Genomic DNA, 26169 nt, shown 5'->3' with positions numbered 1-26169 from the left:
TTTTCCCCTCCTTGGACAAATGTAGTGTTAACGTCTTATAAATAGCTTATCGTGGTGTTTCATGGGGCAAGTCTACCAGAAGTAAAAAAATTTTTTATAAACCACAAGCATACATGTTTACCTTTTCAAACAGTCGCTAACTGCTGTTTAACACTAAACTGAAAGGGAGGAAGCCCGACGTTCTTTTGAGGCCTGAGCCTAGATCTACTGTAATCTATATATACCCCAGAGATGGAGGATAACATGACCCCACCTGCCGCTCCTGTAAGGAGTGGGTGTACTAGTAGTGAAAGAAGGCAATTATATTTATGAATGCGTGTACGTAGGTCTGATAATTATAAAATAGAGAATGACTGGGCGAATCTCCACCAACTTTTGCATACAAGCTCGGGGTACCCACGGGCAGGTCGTTGGCACAAAATAATTCCACTGAGCCGACCCTCCCTGCGGTGAGAATGGTGAGACGACTTGTGATTTTCACCAGTATATGGAGAATAGTGCAAGTCGTTTAACTACTGACCCCTGCCGAAGGGAGCGTGCATCGACACCTTTTTCCGCTCCCGGAGAGAAAGCGTATTCCTATTACTAAAATGAGAGGTGTCTGTCACGTGAAGAAGAAGCAGGACCTCAAGCAGGGAGGGGAACAGCATATTTCACACCCGATGGAAATAGTTATTACTTGTGCTGAAAACCAACCGATGGGAAGGGTAAAAGTTTATATACATGGAAGGCAATAACAATATATTTGCCACAAGAGCTATTTTATTAGGATGACATCACAACATTGGTCGAACACAATGTTCACAACATTGATCGAACCCAATGCAAACGAATCCTTCGCTTGTGAATGCAGCACACTCGTGTTACGTGGCATCGTTCGTAAATCAGCCGTATTGATATTTTACAAACAACCAAGAGGAAAACTGTTTAGCTTACAGGACGACGCAAAGTGATCACTTGAGCCAGACGAGTTTATCGTCGTCGTTGAACCCCTTGGCAAATTTTCTTCCTGGGAGCTGCAAAGAGACCGCGTGCTCACGTCAGTCCAGAATTTAAGGGTTTTTTTGTACACACACAGCAAATATGAATGCACAATGGTCATAAATCCCATTAAAGCAACAAAAGACCGATGGTCGACAACAATTGAATTATGCTCGATTATGAAGAGTGTCCGATTTCGGTTCGAAACAAAATTGTGCACTCAATGTGGCTGCAACATCATTCGGTGTTAACCAAACATACTATTGTAACTTAGTATAAAATGTGATCAAGTTGTTTAGTTAGTTTCATGTTCTCTTACATTAAAGTAATCAAAGTAGTCACTTTGAGTCTGTAACGCTCCAATGGTCACTTCAGGAATGAACAGTGGCACTGCGAGTAGATTTGCCACTTGGAACTTGTTCTGCACACTGCAAATGAAAGACAGTTTAAAGATACTTCCTGCCACCACCCTTGTCCCTAAAAAAAAGTTTTTAATCACTTCATTGAACAGCAATTTTATTGACAATTAATACGTAGGTATAAATTTCCTAAATGTACTGTAATTGTATTTTAATCCGTAGTACTGAATGTTCCATTCCCACTGAACACATATGTGCTACCTCAGTGCAATAGGGGCTGGCAGGATGGCCTTGAGGTACGCACACTCGCATCCAAGCCGTTTATCCTGGTTCCAAATCTAGGCCTAGCTACAAACTGTCATCCTGGTACCTCGCAGGATGGCCAAGGCATTGATGTGTGTGCCGTCCCTCAGAGGGACGTTAAACTGGATGCGGAGGGACGCATTATTACTTGGTCGATGTTAAATATCCCACTGTCATTCGTGAAGAGTAGGTGAGCTATCGCCAGCACCCTCGCCAAATTATAAAATTCCTGCCCTAACCGATAGGGGCAAGTAGCAGGATTGTGCTACATACGGAAGAAGAAGAAGACTCGGTACAATTTTTTAATGACATGCAGCTAACGGAAACCACAATTATGGAAATTCATAGAGTGAGAACTTGGCCGTACTCAGCTCAGATACAATTTAGAGACGTCGGTACAGTCTATTGTAATGATGGGTAAGATTTTGGGGAGGATGGCTCTGAATGTCTGCATATATAAAATGTTGGCTATATGTAAATCTGCATATCAAACAATAACAATATTGTTGTACTTAACGTCTGGGCCTTAACGGTATGCCGGTTTGAACGACCTTTAAATTCCAGCAAATGAAAGGATTACGCACAACATTCGCAGGTGGTGCAAAGATGTGTCATTCTGCGACGCCCAAGGTTCTTTATCCCACTTAAGGTACTCGATATCCTCTTCGATCTGGGGATCAAGAACACGGTGCAAAGGCAGAAGTTTATAAGAATGAAAACATCATGAAACATATGGCCGACATGATGCGTCATCAACATTCAGTGGATGCCTGGTACTTTGGCCCAAATGTAGGACAACAACGTTAGACAACGACATTAGGAAACGGTGCCATTTTGACAAATTACCAAAGATGAATCAACAACGTACAAGTTATATGAGATTTGAACTTGGGATCCTTGCGTTATAAGGCATGGACATCATGTCTTTTGTTTGGATTGATCCAAGGCTCTTAGTGGGGCTTGGACAGAAATCACATGCAGGACAGACATTAGTAGACTTCGGCGGACTTTCATGTGAATTACAAATACTTTCGGAGAAAATGTACAACTATATAATAAATGGCATATAAACCTGGGTTGCAAGCATCGTGAGCCATCGGTTCAGATGAGAACACAAAACAGTTTTTTAACCCTGACAATTTATTTGCCCGACAGGGTTTTTGAACAATTTGCAAAATATTGGGACAAAGGTTGTGCCATTGTACATGGAAGAATACCTTCAGGTACGCTTTATCCTGGAGCAAGACATAAAAGTACCCGATTAGAAATGTCACTGGATTTGGAATTTTTTGAACCATTTGCTTGGCCAATATGGCTATAAACCATTAACTGTGTGTACAACCAAACACATTATTACCTTCTCGATATCTTCGATTTGTTTCAAATTGTATTCCAGTAATTCACAATGTTCACTGCAAAGAGAAAAGAAGACTGTGAATAAGACATTCTGATTTGAAATTTAACTTTGCATTAGTCTTGTTGTTTGAGCATTTGCCTCAACATTGTGAAATCCCAGGTTCAGAACCTTGTACCTCATCATGGCACATCTTGTCATTATCAAATTATCCGTTATCAGACGTCAATTTTAAAAATACTTATTATACATGATCGAAGTTCATGGACGAGGTGTCAAGAAGGTAAGAAAGACAACAAACCGATGTTGGGCGCAGTAGAACAACAGACGGATGCAACAAGCAAGATAATGTTTCATATGCAGCCTGTGGCTGCTGGTTGCATCATTTGCTGGAAGCGCGGCTATGCCGCTGATGCTGTGCTCCTGTATCCGTTAAGCTGGTACTCATTTTGCCGATCTCGAAAGGATGACAGGCTGAGTCGACCCACCTGGTGTTATTTCAACAGCACTCAAACTCAAGACCCTGAGATCTTAAACCAGCCACTTTAACCGTTAGGCCAATACCAGGCTGTAGCAAGGCAATGAACAAACAGAAAAAGAGGAGTGGAGGAAACAGGAACCTACAAGTAAGAGGATTGCAGACCTTTAGTCCCCTACTGGTTTCACCAGAGGGGACAATAGGTTTGCTCTCCGTCTGTCTGTCCATTCCACCTGTGGTTTTCCAGACTTCCCACCCTTACCCTTTAACATATTCAACTGAAACTTGGTACAAGGCTTTATTATGATAAGTTACGGAATAAGTACGAGTTTTGGGGCGTTTCCCCAATTTTCCATGGAGTTTTGCCCTTTTTGGACTTAGAAAATATCACATATTATACATGGGTCAGTTTTCAGCTGCCCTGACTCCACCCCACTGCTTTGCACCCATTGGCTGGACAGATTGCCTGGCTCCACCCTAATGAAGCAGCACAGATCTGCAGGCCCCAGGCCTGGTGTTAGTCCATGGCCCAGTGAAATTGGAATGATCCCAGGTATATAACCAGTATTATATATCCACATAAGCGGTACACGTTTTTGCTTCATGTATGTACATCGGGTTATTTTTTTAATCAATTTCTGCACTAGACACGGCATTATACACTGCCTAAATAAAGGGATGTGTTTACCGATATTGAACTGAAACTTGGGAGGGGACATGTATTGCAAAGCAATTCTCCCTCTTCTTGTTTTGGATAAGAATGTACAGGATGCCTGCTTTAGATTTTTTGTCTTTTGATTCCACAGAATCTAGGAGAGAGAGACAGATGTGAGTGATTCTTCAAGATTGAAAGAGAGGGCCAAACATGATATATAGCACGATATCTCAAAAGGTTATGAACGGATTCAGATGAAACTTGGTGGACAGGTTGGGTGTTTGACAAGGACGAATTGATTTTAATTTGGTAAAGATCCGAATCCGGATGCGATTTTTTTAAATTTTTCAGTACTTCTTCACCATTGAGGGATGGAGTCAAAACTGATGTACAAAGAATGATATTTCAAAAAGTTGTGGACGAGTTGTGACAAATCTTGGTAGATGAGTTGGGTAGGTGACAAGAACAAGCTGATTAGATTTTGATTTAGATCCAGATGCAGATCTGGCCTATCAGTGAGATACAAAACATCAACAGTTCAGTCTGGCAGAGGTATGTGCCCTACCGAGTGACGTTCTAGTTTCTTCAAGCACCAATTTGTTTGTTTTTCTTGCAGTCCATTGAATTTTACATCTCCAGCAACATTAGTTTCCAACACCACATGACCATCTTCTTGAATTAGCTGCATCCCTATTGCTCCCGTCATTCAACTCCAGGTGGAACAACACACAATTTGGTGAATTCTGCAATTTTGGTGCTTAATGGCAATCTCCTGTTGTTAAAAATGTAACTAAATGAAAAAACATGTTTTGGGGCTACACACTTTTTGTTTTTAAGTTTTAAACATTTTAAAAAATTTTTATTAAATTTTGATAGATGAAAATGTACCAGAAAAGAGGACCGTGGGCCAAATTTCAGCTCTCTCTGACGTATGGTACCACGAAAATGAATGGCTCAAAGATTTGAAACGGGACAAACAAACAAAGTTCAGATGAAGTTAAATAAAAGTGTGTAAAAAAAACAAAAACAAAAAAACGATAGTTTACCTCATTTTTGGAAGAAACTGCTGCTTATAGGCTTGCTCGATGTCTTCCAAGTAACTGCTCGAGATATTCTGTTCATGAGGCTGGAATTAAGATTGCAGTATAAAAATCAATGCACAGTTAATTAAATAAATAAACTTATCAGAATTGACATATACATAATGCTTAATGCACACAGTCCACCCTTCTAGTGAAACTCCCAAAATAAAGAGTCACTGCTCACCTCCACTCATTTGTTGCTCTTTTTTTTTCTTCTCCTGTCTGTGGAACAAACTTCCACATTCCCTTCAATCTCACCCTTCCTTCCAGGTCTTCAAGACAGGTGTTCATCACCATCTCAGTCTCCAATCCAAAACCATGACCTTTTCTACACCCGTTAAGCCACCCTCTATCCCCTCTAAAATTTGCTTCTGCATCCACGTTGTCCACCCCTTGCGTTCTCCCCTACTTGTCTGGTTGGTCGATGGACTCCCTGTGTACCCCCCGGAGAAACTCCCTGTGTACCTAGTTCAAAAGGTATGGAAATCCTTAGCTTTAGCCATTGCACATGACAAAATCTTTGTTGTCCGGCTCAATCTATATTTTCTCTCAGCCATACTGTCGTCATTTCTCCCTTCTCTTTCTGCTGTTCCTTTTCTTATGCATGTCCTTATCCATTCTATGTTCTAGCTGGTAAAGCTTGCACTACTATTATGTGGAGGACACAGGCAATGGGAGACATCAGTATACAACAAACACAACATGCATTTTAAGACCATTTTCCCTGCTCGAGCGGGGGTTAGCCTCCCAATGGGAGACATCAGTATACTTAACGAATTAGAAGGACTTGAGTAGAGATGGCCAAATCAACACAGCAGGAGATATATATCGGGCTTCCCAGCAGAATGAGCTATATGTTCAATGAGGAGATCAAACAAGCTAACCAGACATCGAAAATTATGAAAATAAAAATATTCAGAAACAAAATACATGAGAAACCAAGGACCTCAAAGACCATCGTGCCTAACCTTCCCATGCTGCTTCAGACGATTTTGCAATTCTGGCACTGGCACGTCAATGTAGATGACTAGGTGTGGAGGCAAAAACTCGTCGATGCTGATCCGTTTGATCTCCGTGTAGTAAGCCACACCTACAGAAAAGTTCAGGTCGAGGGATTACAAGTGTTGTTGAAAGGTCAGAAAACATTTTTCACACATCTGCATTCACAACACACCAAACGTAGGAAAACAACTCGTTAGTCGATTTCTGTACATTTCACGTTAGTCGGCTGTGCTCAGCAACATGAAAACAGCAAAATTAACCGTTAGCTAACACGACGTTACCAAATTAATGCCTCACCTGCAGAGGTATGAAAACCATCACAACAAATAGTTGTCACTAAACAAAGAAGTTCTGTCACTCAAGCTTTTGGGTCTCACTATCTTCCCACACACATTGACAAAGCATTTTTATCAACTCCATATCATATCATCATGGTCTCACTATCTGCCATGATCTTTCCTGGGAAAACCACATTTCCAAGCTGGCCTCCAAAGCCAGTTGCCGACTGGGCATCCTCCGTTCAGCGAAATCCTTTCTGGGCACTTCTGAGCTCCTCACCACATAAAGCTTTCATCCGCAGCTCAATGGAATAATAAGGGGAGGGGGAGACAAGATGGAGAGAGAGAGGGAAGCACACAAGCACAACAGTAGAGAACAGGGACATCGTGAGATCTGTTCAAAGGGAGAGGGCTGTGGGTGGGGTGGAGGTGGTGAACAGCTGTTTTAAAGACCTGGAGGGAGGAATGGGATTGAAGAGAGTGTGGGAGTTTGTTCCAGAGGTGGGAAAAAAGAGGAATGAAAGAGTGAAGGTGAGCAGAGAGTCTTGATTTTGGCAGTTTTACCAGAAGAGGGTTGCTGGCAGATCTTGTGCATCCTGCAGGAATATTTCGGGAACACAGCACAGACAGAGCTGGAGGAGCTAGGCCAGAGAGGAGTCAGTTGAAGATAGAAAGACCACCTACCGGCCTGCAGTGAAAGAGTGAAAGGCCCTCAGAATCAGCTTCATCGTGGGAGATACCAATGATCCTGAAAGCGTTTCCACAGCGTGAAGCCATGCTTGGTGTGAAGCAGGAGCACCAGCCCAGAGTGGAGAGCAGTATTCCATTGAGCTAAGGATGAAAGCCTTGAATGTGGTTTGGAGCTCAGGTGTGCCAAGGAAGGACTTCGCACGATGCCCAGTCGGCGACTGGCTTTGGAGGACAGCTTGGAAATGTGGTTTTCCCAGGAGAGATCATGGCAGATAGTGAGACCCAAAAGCTTGAGTGACAGAACTTCTTGGAGAGGATTGTTGAGAAAGTAGATGGGACGGTTTTCCAGACGGTCTTTTCGGAGAGACATAGTGAGAGTGTGATATTTTTCAAGATTGAAAGACATGTTCCACTTGTTTTTTCATTTTTTTTTTGTATACAAGGTCGAGGCTCGTGTGAGAGCTAACATTGATCACAAAAAAGACAAACTGACACATAAAACATTATAAAAGGGAGCGGGAGAACAAGATGGAAAGCAGGGACATCAGGAGATCTGTGGGAGAGAGAGGGCTTGGGGGGGAGGAGGCATGGCATGGGAAGGGGGGAGGGGAAGAGTTTGTGACAAGACTTGTTTTACCAGTTTGTGATTTTGTCCAGAGAAAGTGAAGAGGCTGCTGCCTGCCAATCTGAGGGTTGAGATAAGGAGCGGCAGAGAGTGGAGTCATCAGCAAAGAGATAGAGCGGATTTTCCAGAGAGTCGGAAAGATCATTGATGAAGACCAGAAAAAGCACAGGGCCCAGAACACTGTCTTGAGAAACTCCAGCCTGAACAGGAAGGGGAGATGAGAGAAATCCATTCAGGGCCACATGTTGACTGCGACCGGAAAAGAGGTCCGCAAGCTATGTGTAGAGATTTCCATGGATACTATAGGATGAGAGTTTGATGAGCAGAGCAGGAGCGGAGTGCCAGACCGTATTGAAGGCACGAGATATGTCAAGGGAGACAGCTCTGATTTCCTGTTTGGCGTTGAGGGCCTCCATCCATTGTTGAGACAGCAGAAGCAGCATGTCCAGAGTAGAATGACCTGGTCTGAATCCAAATTGATGATCCTGAAATAAAGCCATTGGAGAAGAGGAAGGATTTAATATGAGAAGCGATGATGGATTCCATGACCTTGCTGAAGATTGGGAGCAGGCTGATTGGTCTGTAGTTGCAAGGATCTGTTTTTGCACATTTCTTACGTAAAGCGGTAATGTTGGCTGATTTCCAAGCAGATGGTAGATGACCTTGAGCAAAAGAGAAGGTGAAGAGATCAGAGAGAGGGTGTGAAAGAGCTACAGAGCAGGATTTTAGGACTCGTGGGCTGATGCCGTACAGTTGCAGAATCAGAATAGAGGTTTGACAGAAACTTCTCCATCTTGTCAGGAGAGAAGGACACAGAGTCCAAGAGCAGCTGAGTATGGGTGGGTACAGAGAGAGATGGTTTGGGACACAATATTTTGAGGCAAACACAGAGTTGAGGCATTCAGCTTTTTCATGTGTGGTGTCAACTGTGTAGACGTTTGAGGTAAGGGAGGGGATGGAAGGGGAACAAACACCAGAAACAGATTTGACCAAACACCACCAGGATTTGGAAGAGGTTAACGTCTATCCAAGGGACAGCACACTTATTGATGAGACACTGGGATGACAGAGAGCTGCGCCGAGATTCAAACCCAGGATAGCCAGCTTTGAGGTGAGTGTGTGTACCTCCAAGCATTCCTTTCAACACTACTATGTAACGTAATGTAATTCACATTACATGGCATAGTTGTACGACCTAAATGCATCGTCTGTTGCTGCAATCTGCAGACTTGGAGTATTTTGGGGGTAGAGGAGGAAAAAACAAAAACATTTTACAAGTACCGTACTTGAAAATACCACCAAGCCATTCTCCTTTTTTCCATAAAGCTGTTCTTCACAATAATTGTAGTCGTTTGTTGAATGGGAACAGCTAATCATAATGTTTAATAACATTTAAAGGCTTTCGTCAATGATACAAATTCTACAACTTCCCCTGCTTAACTTCATTTTAATCACACACCTCAAAATAGTTATATGCCTGAAGTAATAACTTTAATAATATGTAAGCGATTGACCAATTTCACGACTATCCAGATCATTAGTCGGGCTGAGTTCTTCATCAAGGTTTTGACTCTTGTTTTCCAGAACCTATCCAAATAGTGGGTCCACAACCTCAGCCATGCCTCCACTTCAGTAAATCCATGACGCATGAGCAAAACCTATATATACAGGGTCCGGCTGGGAGGTGTGACGATTTTCAGAAAACTCGTACACAGTTATTTTTAGTCGAATTTCAATTTTTTTTTTTTTAAAGACTACATATATAATGCCATTTAATACACTGTAACAAAGACATTTAAAAAAATGTAATTCATGTTTGAATTGGGTATAACAATGCAAGTGGGGGGTCCAGCGCATGCGTGATGGCTGTTGGTTAATCGTTGTTAGGCGCCATTTCAGTAGCCATGGAGCTGTAGACGATTGAACATCGCGTCTTTGTTGTTGAGACGTTTATTCAAACGGGTAGTTCGGTGGTGCTTACACATCGCAGATTTCGTACTCACTTCAATGTTGGTCGACGTGGCGCCGTTCCGTCTCGAAACACAATATTGAAGTGGGTAAAAAACTTCAGGACAACTGGATCTGTGAGGCCGGGAGCAGCTCGGGGAGGTGATCGAACCGTTAGGACCCCGGAAAACATCGAAAGGGTTCGACAAGCTGTGGAGGCCAGCCCGCGTCGGTCAGCGGTACGGCACGCTCGCGCTCTACGGATGTCAGACAGATCAGTTCGTCGAATTTTGCACTTGGACCTTCATTATCACGCGTACAAAATTATGGTGGTTCAAGAACTGCAGCAGAATGATTTCGTACGGCGGTTTACGTTCGCAGAAAGAATGCTGGAACTGCTGAGGGATGCTGCTGTGCTGAGAAATGCTGGAACTTTTCCACGCATCTGCAAGAATGCTTGGACAAGAACGGCCGCCATTTAGATGATGTCATTTTTCAAACATGAATTACATTTTTAAAAATGTCTTTGTTACAGTGTATTACATGGCATTATATATGTCGTCTTTAAAAAAAATAAAAATTGAATTTCGACTAAAAATAACTGTGTACGAGTTTTCTGAAAATCGTCACACCTCCCTGACGGACCCTGTACATGCACAAGCAGCAATTTGCATTCAGCAGAATGACCTGCAATGAAGTTAACCTTTTTCTTCTCTGTCGTTTACAATTTGTTCCTACTCTGCAAATTAAAGTTTTGATAAAACCCGCAATATCGTTATATTAAGGTTGGCAGTCACATTAAGAAAGAGCTTGAATAGACTCCAAATGTCTCGCAAGCTTCCTTCCTTTGCCATCAGAGGCAATTACAAAAAGAAAATCGCAAAAATGTTGAATCGGCATGAAAAATACCGGGTAAGCTATTGTACGCACATTCTTTCCCGATGTATCTTTGCTTGTACATCGCCTCCAAGAACACAAAGTCGCTGAAAGGAGAACGTTCAAGAACAACTCCCTGACCTTCGTAGGAATGAAGAATGCATAAAGGTTAGAAACAAGTCATTAATACCATCAATATACTGTGGCAATCAGTGTAATCCACCCCAAAAAATTAAAACATTGGCATGAGAGAAAGGAACCAAATTAAGTCGATTTATTGTTTTGGGAGGAACAGCAACAACACCAACAAAGTAGAGCAATGAGACTGTTGCCAATATGTCTACGCATAGTCCCACAATGGGTAGATGCCCTCGTTCACTGTCCTAAAAATAAACACGTTTGATTTAAATCTCTTCAGCTGTTTTCAAGTATCACATATTCACCAGCCATGACAGGTTTCACATTGATCGGTGAAACGGTTTCAGAGAAGGTTTTTTTTAAAATATCGGCTTTCAAGCTAATATGGCTGGCACACCACATGACATCTGACCTTAAACTAGAGTAACAAAATGTACACTCTGCATATGTATGGGTAGGGGATCACATTTGTGAAGATTTGTGTTGATCGGATAAGGTTAGTTTTTCTATCCAAGATGGCTGCCAAACCACGTGACCTATGATGTCATCGTTTTCAAACTATATGCAATAGTGGTGTTAGATGATATTTGTTAAATTTTGCATCGATAGGGTAAGCGGTTTCAGAGATATAATTATTTAAAAATTTTCTTCAATCCAATATGGCTGCCACACCATGTGACCAATGATGTTTCCGTGATCATCTTTTAATCTCCATGCCTAGTCAATGACACATGTAAAGTTTAGAGTCCATCGATTTGGTGGTTTGGGAGAAGATGTTTTTTTCAGGTTTTAGGTTAAATCCAATATGGCTGCCAAACCATGTGACCTATGATGTCATAAATTTAATATTCAATACAAATGCGTCAGATCATGTGCATGGAATTTCAGATTTTTAGGATAAGGAATTTGATTAAAACATTTTTGGCTGGTACACCACTTCACCTATGATGTCATCATTATCATGCTTTTGTTCCCCATTGGGAGTACTTGACTGTGCCAAGTTTCAAATTGTTCCATTCAGCGGTTTCCGAGAAATTATTTTTTTAATTAGTTGTTTATTCTAAGATGGCTGCCATACCACGTGACCGATTACATCACAATTATGATAAAAACTTTTAAGGACCTGTCTTCTACCGACTCCTCTCCGGCCTTGCACCCCCAGCTCTCTCTGTGCTCTGTCCCCCAAATATTCCTACAGGTCGCACAAGATCTGCCAGCAACCCTCTGATGGTTAAACTGCCGAAATCTCGGCTCTCTGCTCACCTTCACTCTTTCATTCCTCTTTTCTCCCGCCTCTGGAACAAACTCCCTCACTCCCTTCAATCCCACTCCTCCCTCCAGGTCTTTAAAACAGCTGTTCACCACCATCTCTTATCTTCCCCCATCCAAAACCTTGATCTTTTCTACCCCCGCTAATTCACCCCAGATCCACCTTGTTTGAAATTCCAACTTCTTTCCTGGAAGTCCTGGCAGTGTCCATATGTTTTATACCTCTCCCACCGCCCCCTTCCCACGCCCCCCCCCCCCCAAAGCCCTCGCCCTCTCTCAGATCTCTCGATGTCTCCATGTCTCTCGGTCCCTGCTCTCAAATGTTGTGTTTGTGTCCTTCCCCCTCTCTCCCCATCTTGTCTACCGCTCCCTATGTTATATGTTTTATGTGTCGGTTTGTCTTTCTGTGTGATTAATGTTCGCTCTTTCACGAGCCTCGACCTTGTATACAAAAAAAAAAAAAAAAAAAAAAAAAAACATTCTGCATGGGTGTCACTCCTACCCTGACAGTTTAGCCTCAATTGGACATGTGGTTGCTGAGAAAAACGAGGTTTAGCCCGTACGGACGGACAACCCAAAAACATAATGCTTCCGAACACCTTCGGGGGAGGAGGCATAAAAACTACAGAGTTCATAGAACACCTTACCCTGCATAGTCTTGAGAAAGAAAGACAAGGGTGGGGTCTGCGAGCAGCAAATTTGATTGGTCAATATGAGGTAAAATGCTGTAATGTTTTGTCCAAATACTGCTAAATGTAAGGGTTTTTAAAGTGCCAAAAGGTTGATTTGTGTTGTGCAGTGTTCAAGTAAACAATTTAATTTAAATTCAAATAAATATTTTAATGGTTGTTGAAAAAAACAAAAAACGTTTACCGCTGTTGATGCAACGTCTTTTACACCACCTTATTTGACACGTTACATTAGTTCTTCGTGCCTATTGTCTGTGTCCTTAAAAACAGCAAATTTCCTGTTTGGAATTGAATGATTTTCAATTTTGTTTGATTGCCAGACACAGTTAGGCTATGAGCCAGACCCCCCAAATTGGCCGGTCGGTACCATACAGATGGAGTAAGGCTCATTGTGATTTTTAGCAAGATATATGTCCCTAGATATGAAAAAAAAGTGATAGCAGTGTATAACTCTCGGCCATCTCTGTGTTATCACCCGAAATATTATTATACGCCCGCTTCGCTTTGCCAAAAAATGTGATATTTGCTAAAATTGGAATAAATATGTTTTTAAGGACCACAGAGTGCCAATAATTTGCATACTGGATGCCAACTAATATAGTAATAGAAATATAGAACATTTGTGGGGGTTATTTATCAAATTTTTGATATAATGACAAAAAATATGTTAAATTTAGTGAAAAAGTGGTCGAAATCGCTTCGAGTTCAGAATTCACATTGTACATTTTTGTCAATATTTCAAAAATGAAAACTCCCAGAGTAACATTTGACCCCTCAAAATCTTCGCAAGGAACCACTGCATTGGAATATATCATTACTTTGTAATATGGTGGTTGTTTGGGGCACATATTTTGGTAAAGTTCAAAATATGTTCAACCATACCCCCTAATTTTGATATTATAGGTGCTAAAGGGTTAAACATTACTGTATTTGCATCTGTATTACCCAACTAAATTGTTATTTCCTTTTGTCATTCCAGGTAATGTGGTGGTGGTGGTGGTGTTAGTGCTTGCCCAGTATTGCTAGTACAATCGCAATGGAAGAACAAACCAGAGATGAGGCCGAAGTGCCAACTGGAAGACATTGTATCATTCACAAGAAATTTAACATATTTTTTGTCATTATATCAATATTTTGATAAATAACCCCCACAAATGTTCTATTTTCTATTACTATATTAGATGGCATCCAGTATGCAAATTATTGGCACTCTGTGGTCCTTAAAAACATATATTTATTCCAATTTTAGCAAATATCACATTTTTTGGCGAAGCGAAGCAGGCGTATAATAATATTTCGGGTGATAACACAGAGATGGCCGAGAGTTATACACTGCTATCACTTTTTTTCATATCTAGGGACATATATCTTGCTAAAAATCACAATGAGCCTTACTCCATCTGTATGGTACCGAACAACCCCCTTGGCTCATAGCCTAAGTATAAAAATGATCTCACTCCTCTCTGCACATGTGCGATCGGGCCGAATTTAGAGGCATGGAACTGCTAAACTGCAGGTTATTTTTCCCAATCATGCTCCGATTCGTGTTCAAAATATAATATTCAATTGAAATTAAATTCCTCGATCATAAACTGACATATGTAGACAGAGAGACAGACAGAAAATGAACCAATTGCTTAAACCTGCTTTTCGATTCACACGCGTGGGGTAATTTATGAACCAGAATGGGACCTTACCAGTGCTGAGCAGGTGCTGCAGAGCGTCTGAGTACTGCATTATTCGCACATGGTACATCCACATCTGCAGACGAAAAGAATTTCCATCCGGACTCTTGGGATCTGCGTGGAACTTCTCAAGGCTGCAAGATCCATTGAATCGTGGGTCCAGCAGTGAGCCATCACCGGTTTTGTAATCCCAATAATGCACATCTGGTTCTGGTAGATACAGCATACCTGCCAAAAACATGGAACACAGTTGCCACTACCATCCATTTTACAATCAGAGATGTGAGTGCTAAAAGAGTAGAGTAGAGTGCTCAAACGGAAAAATCCAAAATGATCACAGCTCAAAACCATACCCGTCTCATTCACATATTTCCCATTACAAACTTGTGATAAAGGGTAGCTCTTGTGATAAAGGGTAGCTCTTGTGATAAAGGGTAGCTCTTGTGTTTTTCCACATGGCAGTTGCTTTATGAAAATAAAACATAATCCCCACAAATTCACCAAAGAGGAAGTTCAACAAAATTATCTTGCATGACGTGATCAGTGATTAAAGCCAAATTATTTATTTGGCTTCCATTGAGATTCCTACTGGAAGGTTATATTGTTCTTGCAAGGATTATTATTCTCACACGTTTTGTGGAGACTATTCCGAGAAAACTGTTATAGCTAGCTCTACGAAACTTTAACACGTTATAGACGCCAATGTAACTTAGTGCATCATGAATTTTGTTTTTGCAATTTTGACTTGCATTGGCTGCCATTGCCTGTAACATCATAAACTTCAAACATCTTCTGCTCCAGAACCGCTGAACGGATAAACACAAAATTTTACAAATATGACCGCCTAGCCATGGGGGTAAAAGTTTGTGGAAAAAAAACAAAAAACGACATCTGCAACGTGGTTTGGTGGCCATATTGGATTTAAAAATAAACGTATAAAATCTACTCCAAAAATAAATAATAAAATCTAAATCTACTTCTTAAACTTAGAAATAAAATCTACTTCTCCAAAACCGCTTATTGGATCGATACGAAACTTGAAACACGTTTACATTCCGGTGGGGGAAAATAATTGCAAACTATGACGTCATCAGTCATGTGGTTTGGCCGCCATCGTGAATTTAAGCAAAAAATATATATCAATAAATATATATCAATAAAAATATATATCAATAAATAAACCAAGGCTAACCCCTGCTCCAGCGGGGAAAATGGCCTTAAAACGATCATTCATTCATATTCAATAAACCCATCCAACGTACCTCTCTAGATCGAACAGATCAATGCAAAATGACATACATATGATCAACTCCCCATGAGGAAAAATGTTTCTGAACGATGACATCATCAGTCACGTGATATGGTGACCATCTTCGATTTAATAAAAACCTTTAAACATCTTTTTCTCCAGAACTGCTGAACGGATCAATACGAAATTTCATCTGTATGATCAACTCCCCATGAAGAAAAAATGTTTCTGAATGATGACATCATCAGTCATGTGGTATGGTAGCCATCTTGGATTTAAGGACAAAAATATTTGTATTTACAGATATGATCGACTACCGATGAGGAAAATTTATTGAAAATGATGGATGACGTCAGTCATGTGGTATGGCAGCCATTTTGCCTGGAAGCCCATCATAGTTTTTATTTGGTTTTGCTTCATCCTTATTTTCTAACCTTCACCCTTTTTTTTTTTTTTGCCCCTTACCTAGAGTGGCTTTATATACATTGTTTGGAGAGATTTACATAATAAAAAAGGAGTCATTAGGCTTGGATGTACAATGAGACCTCTATGGAGAAAATGTGGATTACTTTAGTAGTACATCGACAAATCACCTACCGAGCTGTTGTGCCAAGTTCTTCCCAAGAAGTCCTTTTCCACATTTGAGGTTCCCATCTATCGTGATGATCTTGCTCTTCTTATTGAATCGTTTGGTTGATCTTTCTCCCAAGAGGTATGCCAGCCAGCCATATTCCAGGTTTGCTCTGTTACTTGAATGCAAGTTAGCCTGGGGTGGGAAGTAAATCGCATGAGGAAATGAAATAGTGTTCTATTTTCATTCTTGAAACAAAAATTTAATAAATTGACAAAATGTATGTTTATCTATATCGTCCTCTACTTCCTAAAATGTTTAGCCTGGTGTTGGCTTAGCGGTTAGGGTGCCGGCTTGGGATCCTAGGATCCTGGGTTCGAATCCCGGTCGATCGCTGAATTAACGCCAGGGGGGTTGACTCAGCCTGTCATCCTTCTGAGGTCGGCAAATTGAGTACCAGCTTGCTGGGATGAATGATCACGGTGTGTACCCCGGTTTAGAATAGGTACACCGTATCCCTGCGCATCGTAAGAGGCGACCAAGGGTTGGCCGTTGGCGTCAGGAAGGGCATCCGGCCATAAAAAAAAAACATTGCCTCAAACAGGGAACCATGATTGTCATGTGGCCCACAAGGCCAACCCCCGCTCTAGCGGGGAAAATGGCCTTAAAACGATCATTCATTCATTCATCTATATTCTCGTGTGTACAGGTTGCCGCTGCGCATGTCACGGAGCCACGTGTGTCACTGTGCCACAGAAATATAGAGAATGGTGGACACCCAAATTAGCAGCAACCATGTATCACACTGACTAATTCGACTCAAAAAGAGAACCAAGCAGTTAAGAGCCGATTTTTATTGCAATCCGTTTAAATATCACAATCATTGATGTGATGATAAACAAAAGCAGCTTTCAGGTACTGGAGATCAAATCACAAATCTGAGATGGATCATGGAAAAAAGCAAGGGAATATCAAAGGAGGTGTATCTATTTTATAGATTATAGCTAAGCTTTCGATTGTGTTGATCAACAATCGATGTGGATTGTGCTGAGAAATGGGAATGTGCACCTGACTTCCTATGCCTTCAGAAAGTATTCACACCCTGTGACTTTTCACGTTTTGTTGCAGTACAACCTGAATTTAAAATGGATTACAACAACAACAACAACATGCATTTTAAGGCCATTTTCCCTGCGAGAGCGGGGGTTAGCCTTGCGGTCCCCATGACAATCTTCTCCATTTTGCCCTATTTTCTGCATCTCTCCTTGTTAACCCCCTTGCCCACATTTCTTCTTCCACCATCTTTAGCCAAGTCTTTCTCGGTCTTCCCCGTCCTCTACTTCCTTTTACATTCATTTCCATCACTCGTCTCAACCAGTCACTTTCATCCTTCCTCAACACATGACCAAACCATCTCAACCTGTTCCTCTTCACAGCATCAATCACAGGCTCTATTCCCATCATCTTTCGCAATTCATCATTTGTCTTCCTCTCTCTCAACGATACTCCGCACATCCACCGAACCATTCGCATTTCCACCCTTTCCAGCCTTCGTTGCTGTTCTAAGTTCATTACCCATGTCTCGCTCCCATAAATCATAACACTAACATAATTAAAAGCGCTATATAAAATAAATGTATTATTATTATTGTTATTACTTCTCACACATGCAGCATACACCTTTCCCTTCAGCTTCAACGACACTCCCCTCCTCATCAGCATGCCACTCAGTTCCCGAAACTTCTTCCATGCACATCTCACTCTAGCAACCGTTGCCGAGTCTGATCCACCTTCTCCATTCAATTGAATTTAAAATTTGAAATTGAAACACACCATTTGAATTTAAAATGGATTAAATGGAGATATTTTGTCATTGATCTATGCATAATACACCATAATGTCAAAGTGGAGTTTGTTTTTTTTATTTTGGAAATTTTAACAAAACAATTAAAAATTAAAATCTGAAATGTCAAGTCAATAAGTATTCAACCCCTTTCCTATGCCACTCCAAATTGACCTCAGGTACATCCAATTTCCTTTGATCATACTCGAGATGTCTCTACAACTTGATTTGATTCTACCAGTGGCCAAATCAATTGATTGGACATGATTTAGAAAGAAACACACCTTTTTATACAAGGTCCCACAGTTGACAGTGCATGTCAGAGCAGAAGCTCCACCATGAAGTCCAAGGAACTGTCTGTATAACTCCACGATAGAATTGTGAGGAGGCACAGATCTGTTGGAAGGGTATAAAACAATTTCTAGAGTGTTAAATGTTCCCAAGAGCACAATGAGCTCCATCATTAGAAAATGGAAAGAACATGGAACTACCCAGACTCTTCCAATTTGGCCATCTGACCAAACTGAGCAACTGGGCAAGAAGGACCTTGGTCAGGGAGGTGTCCAAGAACCCAATGACCACTCTGACAGAACTACAGAGTTCCTTGGCCGAGATTAGAAGAACCTGCCGGAACAACCTACAGAGATAACAGTCTCTGTAGCAATTCATAAATCTCGGCTTTATGGGAGAGTGGCCAGACAGCAGCCACTCCTGAGAAAAAGGCACAGGACAGCACACATGGAGTTTGCAAAAAGGCGCGTGAAAGATTGAGAACACGAGGCAAAATATTTTGTGGTTTGACGAGTCGAAAATTGAACTCTTTAGCCTGAATGCAAAGCGCTATGCCTGGCAGAAACCGAGCACAGCTCATCACCCATCTAACACCATCCTTACCATGAAGCATGGTGGTGACAGCGTCATGCTATGGGAATACTTTTCAGTGGCAGGGACTGGGAGACTTGTAAGGATAGAAGGAACAATAAATGGAGTCAAATACCTGTACAGGCAAATCCTTGAAGAGAACCTGCTTCAGAGTGCAAAAGACCTTAGACCGAGGCGAAGATTTATGTTCCAACAGGACAATGACTCCAAGCATACAACCAAAGCAACACTGGAATGGCTTCAGAACAAGAACGTCAAAGTCCTCGAGTGACCGACCCAGCCAAGGCCCAGACTTGAATCGCATTGAGAATCTGTGAAAAGACTTGAAGATTGCTATTCACCAACGCTCCCCAAGCAACTTGACAGAACTTAAACAAATCTGCAAGGAAGAATGGGAGAAACTCCCCCAAATCCAGATGTACAAAGCTGATACAGACATTCTCAAGAAGACACAAAGCCGTAATCACTGCCAAAGGTGCTTCTATGAAGTATTGACTCAGGGGGTTGAATACTTGTGCAAATTAGATATTTCTGCATTTCATTTTTAATTATTTTGTAAAGATTTCTTTAAAAAAAAATTCCACTTTGACATTATGGGGTGTTATGCGTAGATGAGTGACAAAAAAATATCTCAATTAAATCCATTTTTTAATTCAGGCTCAAACACAACAAAATGTGTGAAAGGGTGCAAATACTTTCTGAAGGCATTGTATGTTTGGCAAAACTGACCAGTTAATGTCCCTAGTTAGTGTATGCTTTATTAACTCAATGTAACATTGAATGAAGTCTATGTATTAATGCATTTTCATACTTTCGTGCTTTTCGAGGGGCGTTTTAGTCCTAAATATATTTTGTGCCCAGGGCCCCAAAAAATGTCAATTCACCTCTGTGTTACACAACAAAATGTGAAAAAGTTCAATGGATGTGAATACTTTCTTTTCCTTTTTTATGTTGAAGGCTCCAGTCACGCACTATACTACTGTGTTCAAAAAGTATCCGACCTTTATTTTTCGTGCGTAAAAAAAAAGAAGCTAGGGAGGCATTGATTGGTGCATGTATGTAGGCGATCCTAATGCGCACACGTGAATTTTTTCCCACCTGCAGAAGCTGTCATTCGACGGCAGACCGCCGATGAGTGAGGACATGTAAGTGAGCGCCGTCGGATTTTCGTTTTTGACAAAATGACGGAAAAACTTGAACAACGCTACTGCATCAAATTTTGTGTAAAGCTTGGCGATTCCCAAGTGGAAACGATCCGCAAGATTCAACACCGTTCATTCCATTATGAAGGAGGATTTGGGCTTCAGGAGAATCTCAGCGAAGTTCGTACCTAAGCTGCTAACGATTGAGCAGAAGCAACTCCGTTTGGAGATCGCACAGGACATGCTGGAGACTGTGAACAGCGATCCCAGCTTCCTCAACACAGTGATCACTGGCGATGAGTCCTGGGTTTATGGGTACGATCCAGAAACCAAGTTGCAGTCATCACAATGGAAGCATCCAACATCCCCGAGGCCAAAAAAAGCAAGGCAGGTCCACAGCAATGTCAAAGTCATGCTGACCGTCTTCTTCGACTCCAGAGAAGACATCATGCGGAATGCGACGGACCAGCTGCGCGCCATCGCAAAAGAGGCGTTCCAGCGCTGCTTCCGACAGTGGCAGAACCGTTGGGAGAAGTGTGTGGCAGCCCAAGGGGACTACTTTGAACGAGATTATTATAAAAAATATTTTATCTGGATGCGAGTATCTTTTATGAACAAAGGTCGGATACTTTTTGAACACACTACGTACAGTCCTCATCGAGACCAGGCCTTAAATAAGCACTGCATTTCTTTTATAAAAGTAATATGTCTAATAAAAATGAGCACTTCATACATCTGATAGCCTGGACACAGAAAAGAAGATACAGTAAGAACAGACTCTGGTGAGAGTCAATGGTTTAGAATTGGAAAAGGGGTCAGACAGGAAGAGGTGATCTTGGAAAACAAAAATGTGACAATACAAACCAAGTGGAAGCTGATTAATGATCTGGAATTTTGAGGTGCAATGTATGAATGAGTCATGGACAGTGAAAAGGAAAGGAAGTACATATTGTTACGTTTGTGGGGGTGGATGATGGAATACCATAGTGGAGGCAGGATCGTATAGATATAGCATGGACCGTGGATGAGTAGGAGACATCTCAATGTGTTAAGTAGAGTAGCTGGAGCTCAGGTCGTTAACATGTCTTCACACAAGGGATGAAGCTATGGTAATTAGATAAGGGTTAAGATTAGTTTTCCCCGTCTGATTGCCCTCAGTGGCTTTCCCATACGTGTTTTTTTTTTTTTACAATTACAACAAGGCCGGCCATAAAACCATCCATTAACCAACCATAACCGACATAACTGCCAACAGAACCCCAAACATTCCCAATCGACAACTAAACCCCGCCTCCAAAGGATCGTAACCAGCAGGCCACACCCCAAGATTCGTCATTGGTCGTGGAGACACGGGGTAGGGTGCATCAGAATGCAAGGCAAAATTTTAACATCAACATATCGAACTGTCTGGGGTTGCATTTCGTTTGAATGCACATAAAAATGACTTCTGCAAGGTTTTGGGAAAATACATTGATATTTAGAGGTGCAACACAGCATGTGAAATTTTTGAAAATTTGCATTTTTGGGTGTTTTCTGAACTCCAATTCCTTGACAACTTGACAAGGTTGACATAAAAATGCAAGAAATTGTTTTTGAGAACAACATGTCTGAAAATAAAAACACAAGAAATTGTATTTAAGAACAACATTGAACTTTTTTATTGTTATTCTCGAGCCTCCTAGAGTCCTAGTCCTGGTCTGTGTCCAGCTTGCGCTTGCAGCAGCGAAGATTCGGCTGCTTAGAGCGGTCATACTCAACTGCCTTCATATACGCGTAGCCAGTGACACGAGACTCGGCCGGCTGAGGATGTCAGGTGGAATGAAGGTTGTGGTGCCAGTCTTCTTGCGCTTACGGGTGCGTGGCATGTTCTCAGCCGGTGGAACAGCTGCTTCATCTGCGTCGCTATAATCATCGCTTTTGCTCTCCAACACGGCTGTGCTGGACATCGTGGTCGTCTCCTGCTGCTGAATATATATATTCATGTCGGAAGCTCCTGTTAAAACAGGAACCTCAGCGCCGAGTTAGACTCGGTAGATGGACCGAACAATCTTTTATTAGTTATTGCACTGCATTAATTTAATTAATTCAAACTTTACTATTCACCAAAGAGCTTCAATTGGGTGGAATTGATGGCGTATCATCGACACGGAAACATATGGTCATAGAGGGTTTTCAGAGCTATCCCATAATGCCATGTGGGTCACCATGTTGGTTATGCTTGCTTCCCTGGCAACGATAGCATCAATAGCTCGACAATGTAGCACGTCTATCTCGTTATTCTGACTTATGGCAATGGAAGGTTACACTAATTAATTTGCATAGTTACTTATTCGGACTTGATACCTTTGACCTTTTCCTTTTCTCACTTGTTTAGCTTTGCAACCAATATGGTGCCAGTGCAGTGCATCATGGGTACTGAAACCCCTCTATAGTTGTTTTACCGCAATTTCCAAAAGCCCGATGATCCATAAGAGGGAGAATTGCTTTGCAACATATGTCCTCTACTACCGGTCCCAATGAATGTTCTTGTTTCAAGCAAAAAGGGAATATCTCCGTGAAAAACTGGCAAACGCCCTGAAAATTGAACTTGGTTTGTAACTTATCATAATGAAGCCATTTACATTACCACGTTTCAGTTTGAATGTGTCAAAGGGTATGGAAAAAAGTTCAGACAACTACAGGTGGGACGGACGGAAGGTGGGACGGATGGCCAGAGGGTGGGATGGAAGGTGGGACGGACGGACAGAAAGTAGGATGGAAGGGGACACGGAAGGAAGGTGGGACGGAAGGAAGGTGGGACGGACGGAAGGTGGGACGGATGGAAGGTGGGACGGAAGGAAGGTGGGACGGACGGATGGATGGACAGAGAGCAAACCTATAGTTTCCTCCGGGTACAGGACTAATAATATATAATCTCAGGGTATGGAGTTAATTGTCAATTGTGCAAATGAAAATAAAAGGGTTATTTTATCGACAAATTCACTGGCAACATTACCTGTGTATTTTGTCGATTTATTACTGCAGCAACGGTTATTGTTTCTTACCTTCGCCCTTTAAGCCTGGTAACGGTTAAGGAGGATACTTTGACATATTAGGGTCTTGAGTCTGAGCCACTGTCTTGCCGTTAAATAACACCAGGTGGGTTGACTCAGCCCGTCATCCTTCCAAGATAAGCAACATGAATTCCAACTTACTGGTAACAGGGGGGCACTGCATCAGCGGCACAGCCACGCTCCCAGCAATGATGCCACCAGCAGCACAAAGAATTTCAGAATTTCTAAATGCCAACACAATGATGATCCCAACCAACAACATCTGCCGCCGAGAACGGACACCTGGGTAAAGGAGGTCGACACCTGGGTAAGGGAGGTCGAGTGCAGGTGCTTGCAACACAACAGTTCGACTTTTCCCAATGATAAAAATCGACATCGATTGACTGCACATAACAACATGACTACCTGAATAGTCTCAGCATATGAGAGGGAACCTGGACAAAAACAACAACTGGAGGAAATTTAAAAAAAATACAATAACCTTGAAATCGTCAAAAACGTTCGTCTGTTTCCACAAAGGAAAGTTACTATCTTACCGCCTGCGGCCTGCAGATCGTCCCGAATAAAGCAGACCTGGCCGCCGCCGCCGACAGGACGGGCCTCAGCAAGGGAAGGGACACCATGAATGAAAAAGATCGGTATATTCACACTGTACAATGTACATTCACATTGACCGGCGAGAAAATTCACCGGAAGTACAAAGGCAGGGGCATAAAAAAAACACCAAACAGAACCTTGTATTTTTATTATTGTTATTATTTTACAGATGTAGGACATCTACATACTTCAGATTTTATAACTTACATCATTTTATTTCTCTTTAGGCAAGTTACAAAAAAGGAGTATTATGAAAGGAGTATTAGCCATCCTCGCTTTCCAGAATTATGATGGTACATCCCTTCAAAGGCGAAGCGACCATCTATTTATTAGGTATGCATAGCGTGGTCGGAAGAGGGGCTTTCGTACATAGTGGAGGAAGAGATAAAGGAAATGTTAAGTGCGGGGATTATAGGGGCCAGACAAATATATTGTGGGCTATTGGGAGGAAATGGTGGGCAATCTTGTTCAGAGCTTGTACTGGGGGTTTTAAGTGTTCAAGAAGTCAAATAAACAAAAAGTTTATTCAAATAACAGGCTGGTCGAGCTTTTGGCCATGACCACTGATCTCGATACGAACTGGATTGGTTCCTGAACGTTAATGGGTGGGGGCGGAGTGCCATCACTTCCGCTTAGTAACGGCGTCACGTGCCCGAGAGCGATGAAAACAATCACGCCGCGCGCTTGCAGTGTGTGTGCTTTGTGTTTGCAGACTTGCGCAGGAAAGTGCTGGATTTTGTGTTTTTGCAACGGTTTAACTTACGACTTTCGTCACATACTACTGGCAACTTATATCAACATGTCTTACAACTATTTTGACAATCTTCCAAGCGTAGCTAAAGAGAGATACGAGACCAAATTATCGGCAATTGGCCTTGCAATTTGTCCGTACCGGTTACCGGCAAGTTCCTGGATCAACGACCCGACGGCCTGGCCGGATGTTCAGTTCGCGGATGTGTACATGTACCTCACGAGCACACCAGGTATGAAAGTACATCCGGGTACTTTCACCCTCTGACACCTGACAACTGAACGGCCGATGAAAGCAAACACGCGTAGCAATCAATGCGTGTGTACATGTTTATACATGCGCGATACACACAACAGTTACTTACTTATATTTTCAGTAGCTGTGATGTAATGAAAATACTAACTGAAGTTAAAAGTAATAGTTTATATTTAAACTTACCCAGCCATGCAAGTGCAGTGGGCGGGCAGCTTATAGCAACAGCTATACAACTTCTATACAGCAACAACTTATAGCTTACACTGGAGGCCCGTCCGTACTTCACTGCTGGCTTCGTGCAGACAGTACATCATGTCAAGTCTGCAATAGGGTTGATTATCTTGAAAGCTGATGTACGTCCATCACAGCGGGCTAATGACCTTTCACATCGCCCATGGCTAGCCACAAACAGTGACGGAGTAGTGCAAGCTGCCCACTGCACTTGCATGGCTGGGTAAGTTTAAATATAAACTATTACTTTTAACTTCAGTTCGTATTTTCATTACATCACAGCTACTGAAAATATAAGTAAGTAACTGTTGTGTGTATCGCGCATGTATAAACATGTACACACGCATTGCTACGCGTGTTTGCTTCCATCGGCCGTTCGGTTGTCAGGTGTCAGAGGGTGAAAGTACCCGGTTGTACTACCTGGTGTGCTCGTGACTCGTGAGGTACATGTACACATCTGCGAACTGAACATCCGGCCAGGCCGTCGGGTCGTTGATCCAGGAACTTGCCGCTAACCGGTACGGACAAATTGCAAGGCTAATTGCCGATAATTTGGTCTCGTATCTCTCTTTAGCTTCGCTTGGAAGATTGTCAAAATAGTTGTAAGACATGCTGATATAAATTGCCAGTAGTATGTGACGAAAGTCGTAAGTTAAACCGTTGCAACAACACAAAATCCAGCACTTTCCTGCGCAAGTCTGCAAACACAAAGCACACACACTGCAAGCATGCGGCGTGATTGTTTTCATCGCTCTAGGGCACGTGACGCCGTTACTAAGCAGAAGTGACGTCACTCCGCCCCCACCTATTGGATGAATGGTCGTGAAGCAACCGGAAGCGCGCCATCCGCCATTTTCCTTCACCCACAACACAGGGTCCCGGTTTGTTTGTTTTGTATACAAGATCGAGGCTCGTGTAACAGCTAACATCAATCACAAAAACAAACAAACGGACACACAAAACACAAAAAAGGGAGCGGGAGACAAGATGGGGAGAGAGGGAAGCACACAAGTACAACAGCAGAGAACAGGGACAACGGAAAATCTGTGGGAGGGAGAGGGCTTGGGGGGAGGAGGCGTGGGAAGTAGAGTCCCTGTATAGAGAGAGTTACGACAACCCGGAATTAGAAGCCATTTTGTTTCCATTGTTTGCGCCACGCACTAGTGCACTGCCCGCTCGTGTGT

The 26169-nt window shown here is 42.1% G+C and overlaps 1 protein-coding gene across 1 annotated transcript; it reads right to left on the bottom strand.

The window, feature by feature from the left end:
• Positions 1–742: 742 nt before the first annotated feature.
• On the bottom strand, positions 743–23905 carry NDUFA10 (NADH:ubiquinone oxidoreductase subunit A10). The gene is made up of 10 exons (XM_068106053.2): positions 23688–23905; positions 16258–16426; positions 14424–14639; positions 10685–10771; positions 6181–6302; positions 5177–5256; positions 3001–3055; positions 2228–2313; positions 1301–1409; positions 743–1016 (listed from the first exon to the last, which is right to left on the bottom strand). Exons 1-10 carry the CDS (start codon positions 23772–23774, stop codon positions 954–956), a joined length of 1074 nt encoding a protein of 357 aa, XP_067962154.1. The 5' UTR covers positions 23775–23905; the 3' UTR covers positions 743–953.
• Between the last annotated feature and the right edge of the window lie 2264 nt (positions 23906–26169).

This window comes from Myxine glutinosa, chromosome 2 (assembly GCF_964187855.1).
Source record: "Myxine glutinosa chromosome 2, kmMyxGlut1.1, whole genome shotgun sequence".
In the NCBI taxonomy this organism is placed as follows: Eukaryota; Metazoa; Chordata; class Myxini; order Myxiniformes; family Myxinidae; genus Myxine; species Myxine glutinosa.
The sequence above is the reverse complement of the archived record's forward strand: the minus strand, read 5'-3'. Positions and strand labels throughout refer to the sequence as shown.

Excerpts from the sequence above, each read along its gene's own strand:
- NDUFA10 (XM_068106053.2), bottom strand. The coding sequence starts at position 23,774 with ATGGTGTCCCTTCCCTTGCTGAGGCCCGTCCTGTCGGCGGCGGCGGCC. Across the intron at positions 10,772-14,423 it reads GCAGCACCTGCTCAGCACTG|GTCAGGGAGTTGTTCTTGAA; the intron begins GTAAGGTCCCAT and ends ATTCCTACGAAG. Across the intron at positions 6,303-10,684 it reads AAGATACATCGGGAAAGAAT|GTGTGGCTTACTACACGGAG; the intron begins GTGCGTACAATA and ends ACTTTTCTGTAG.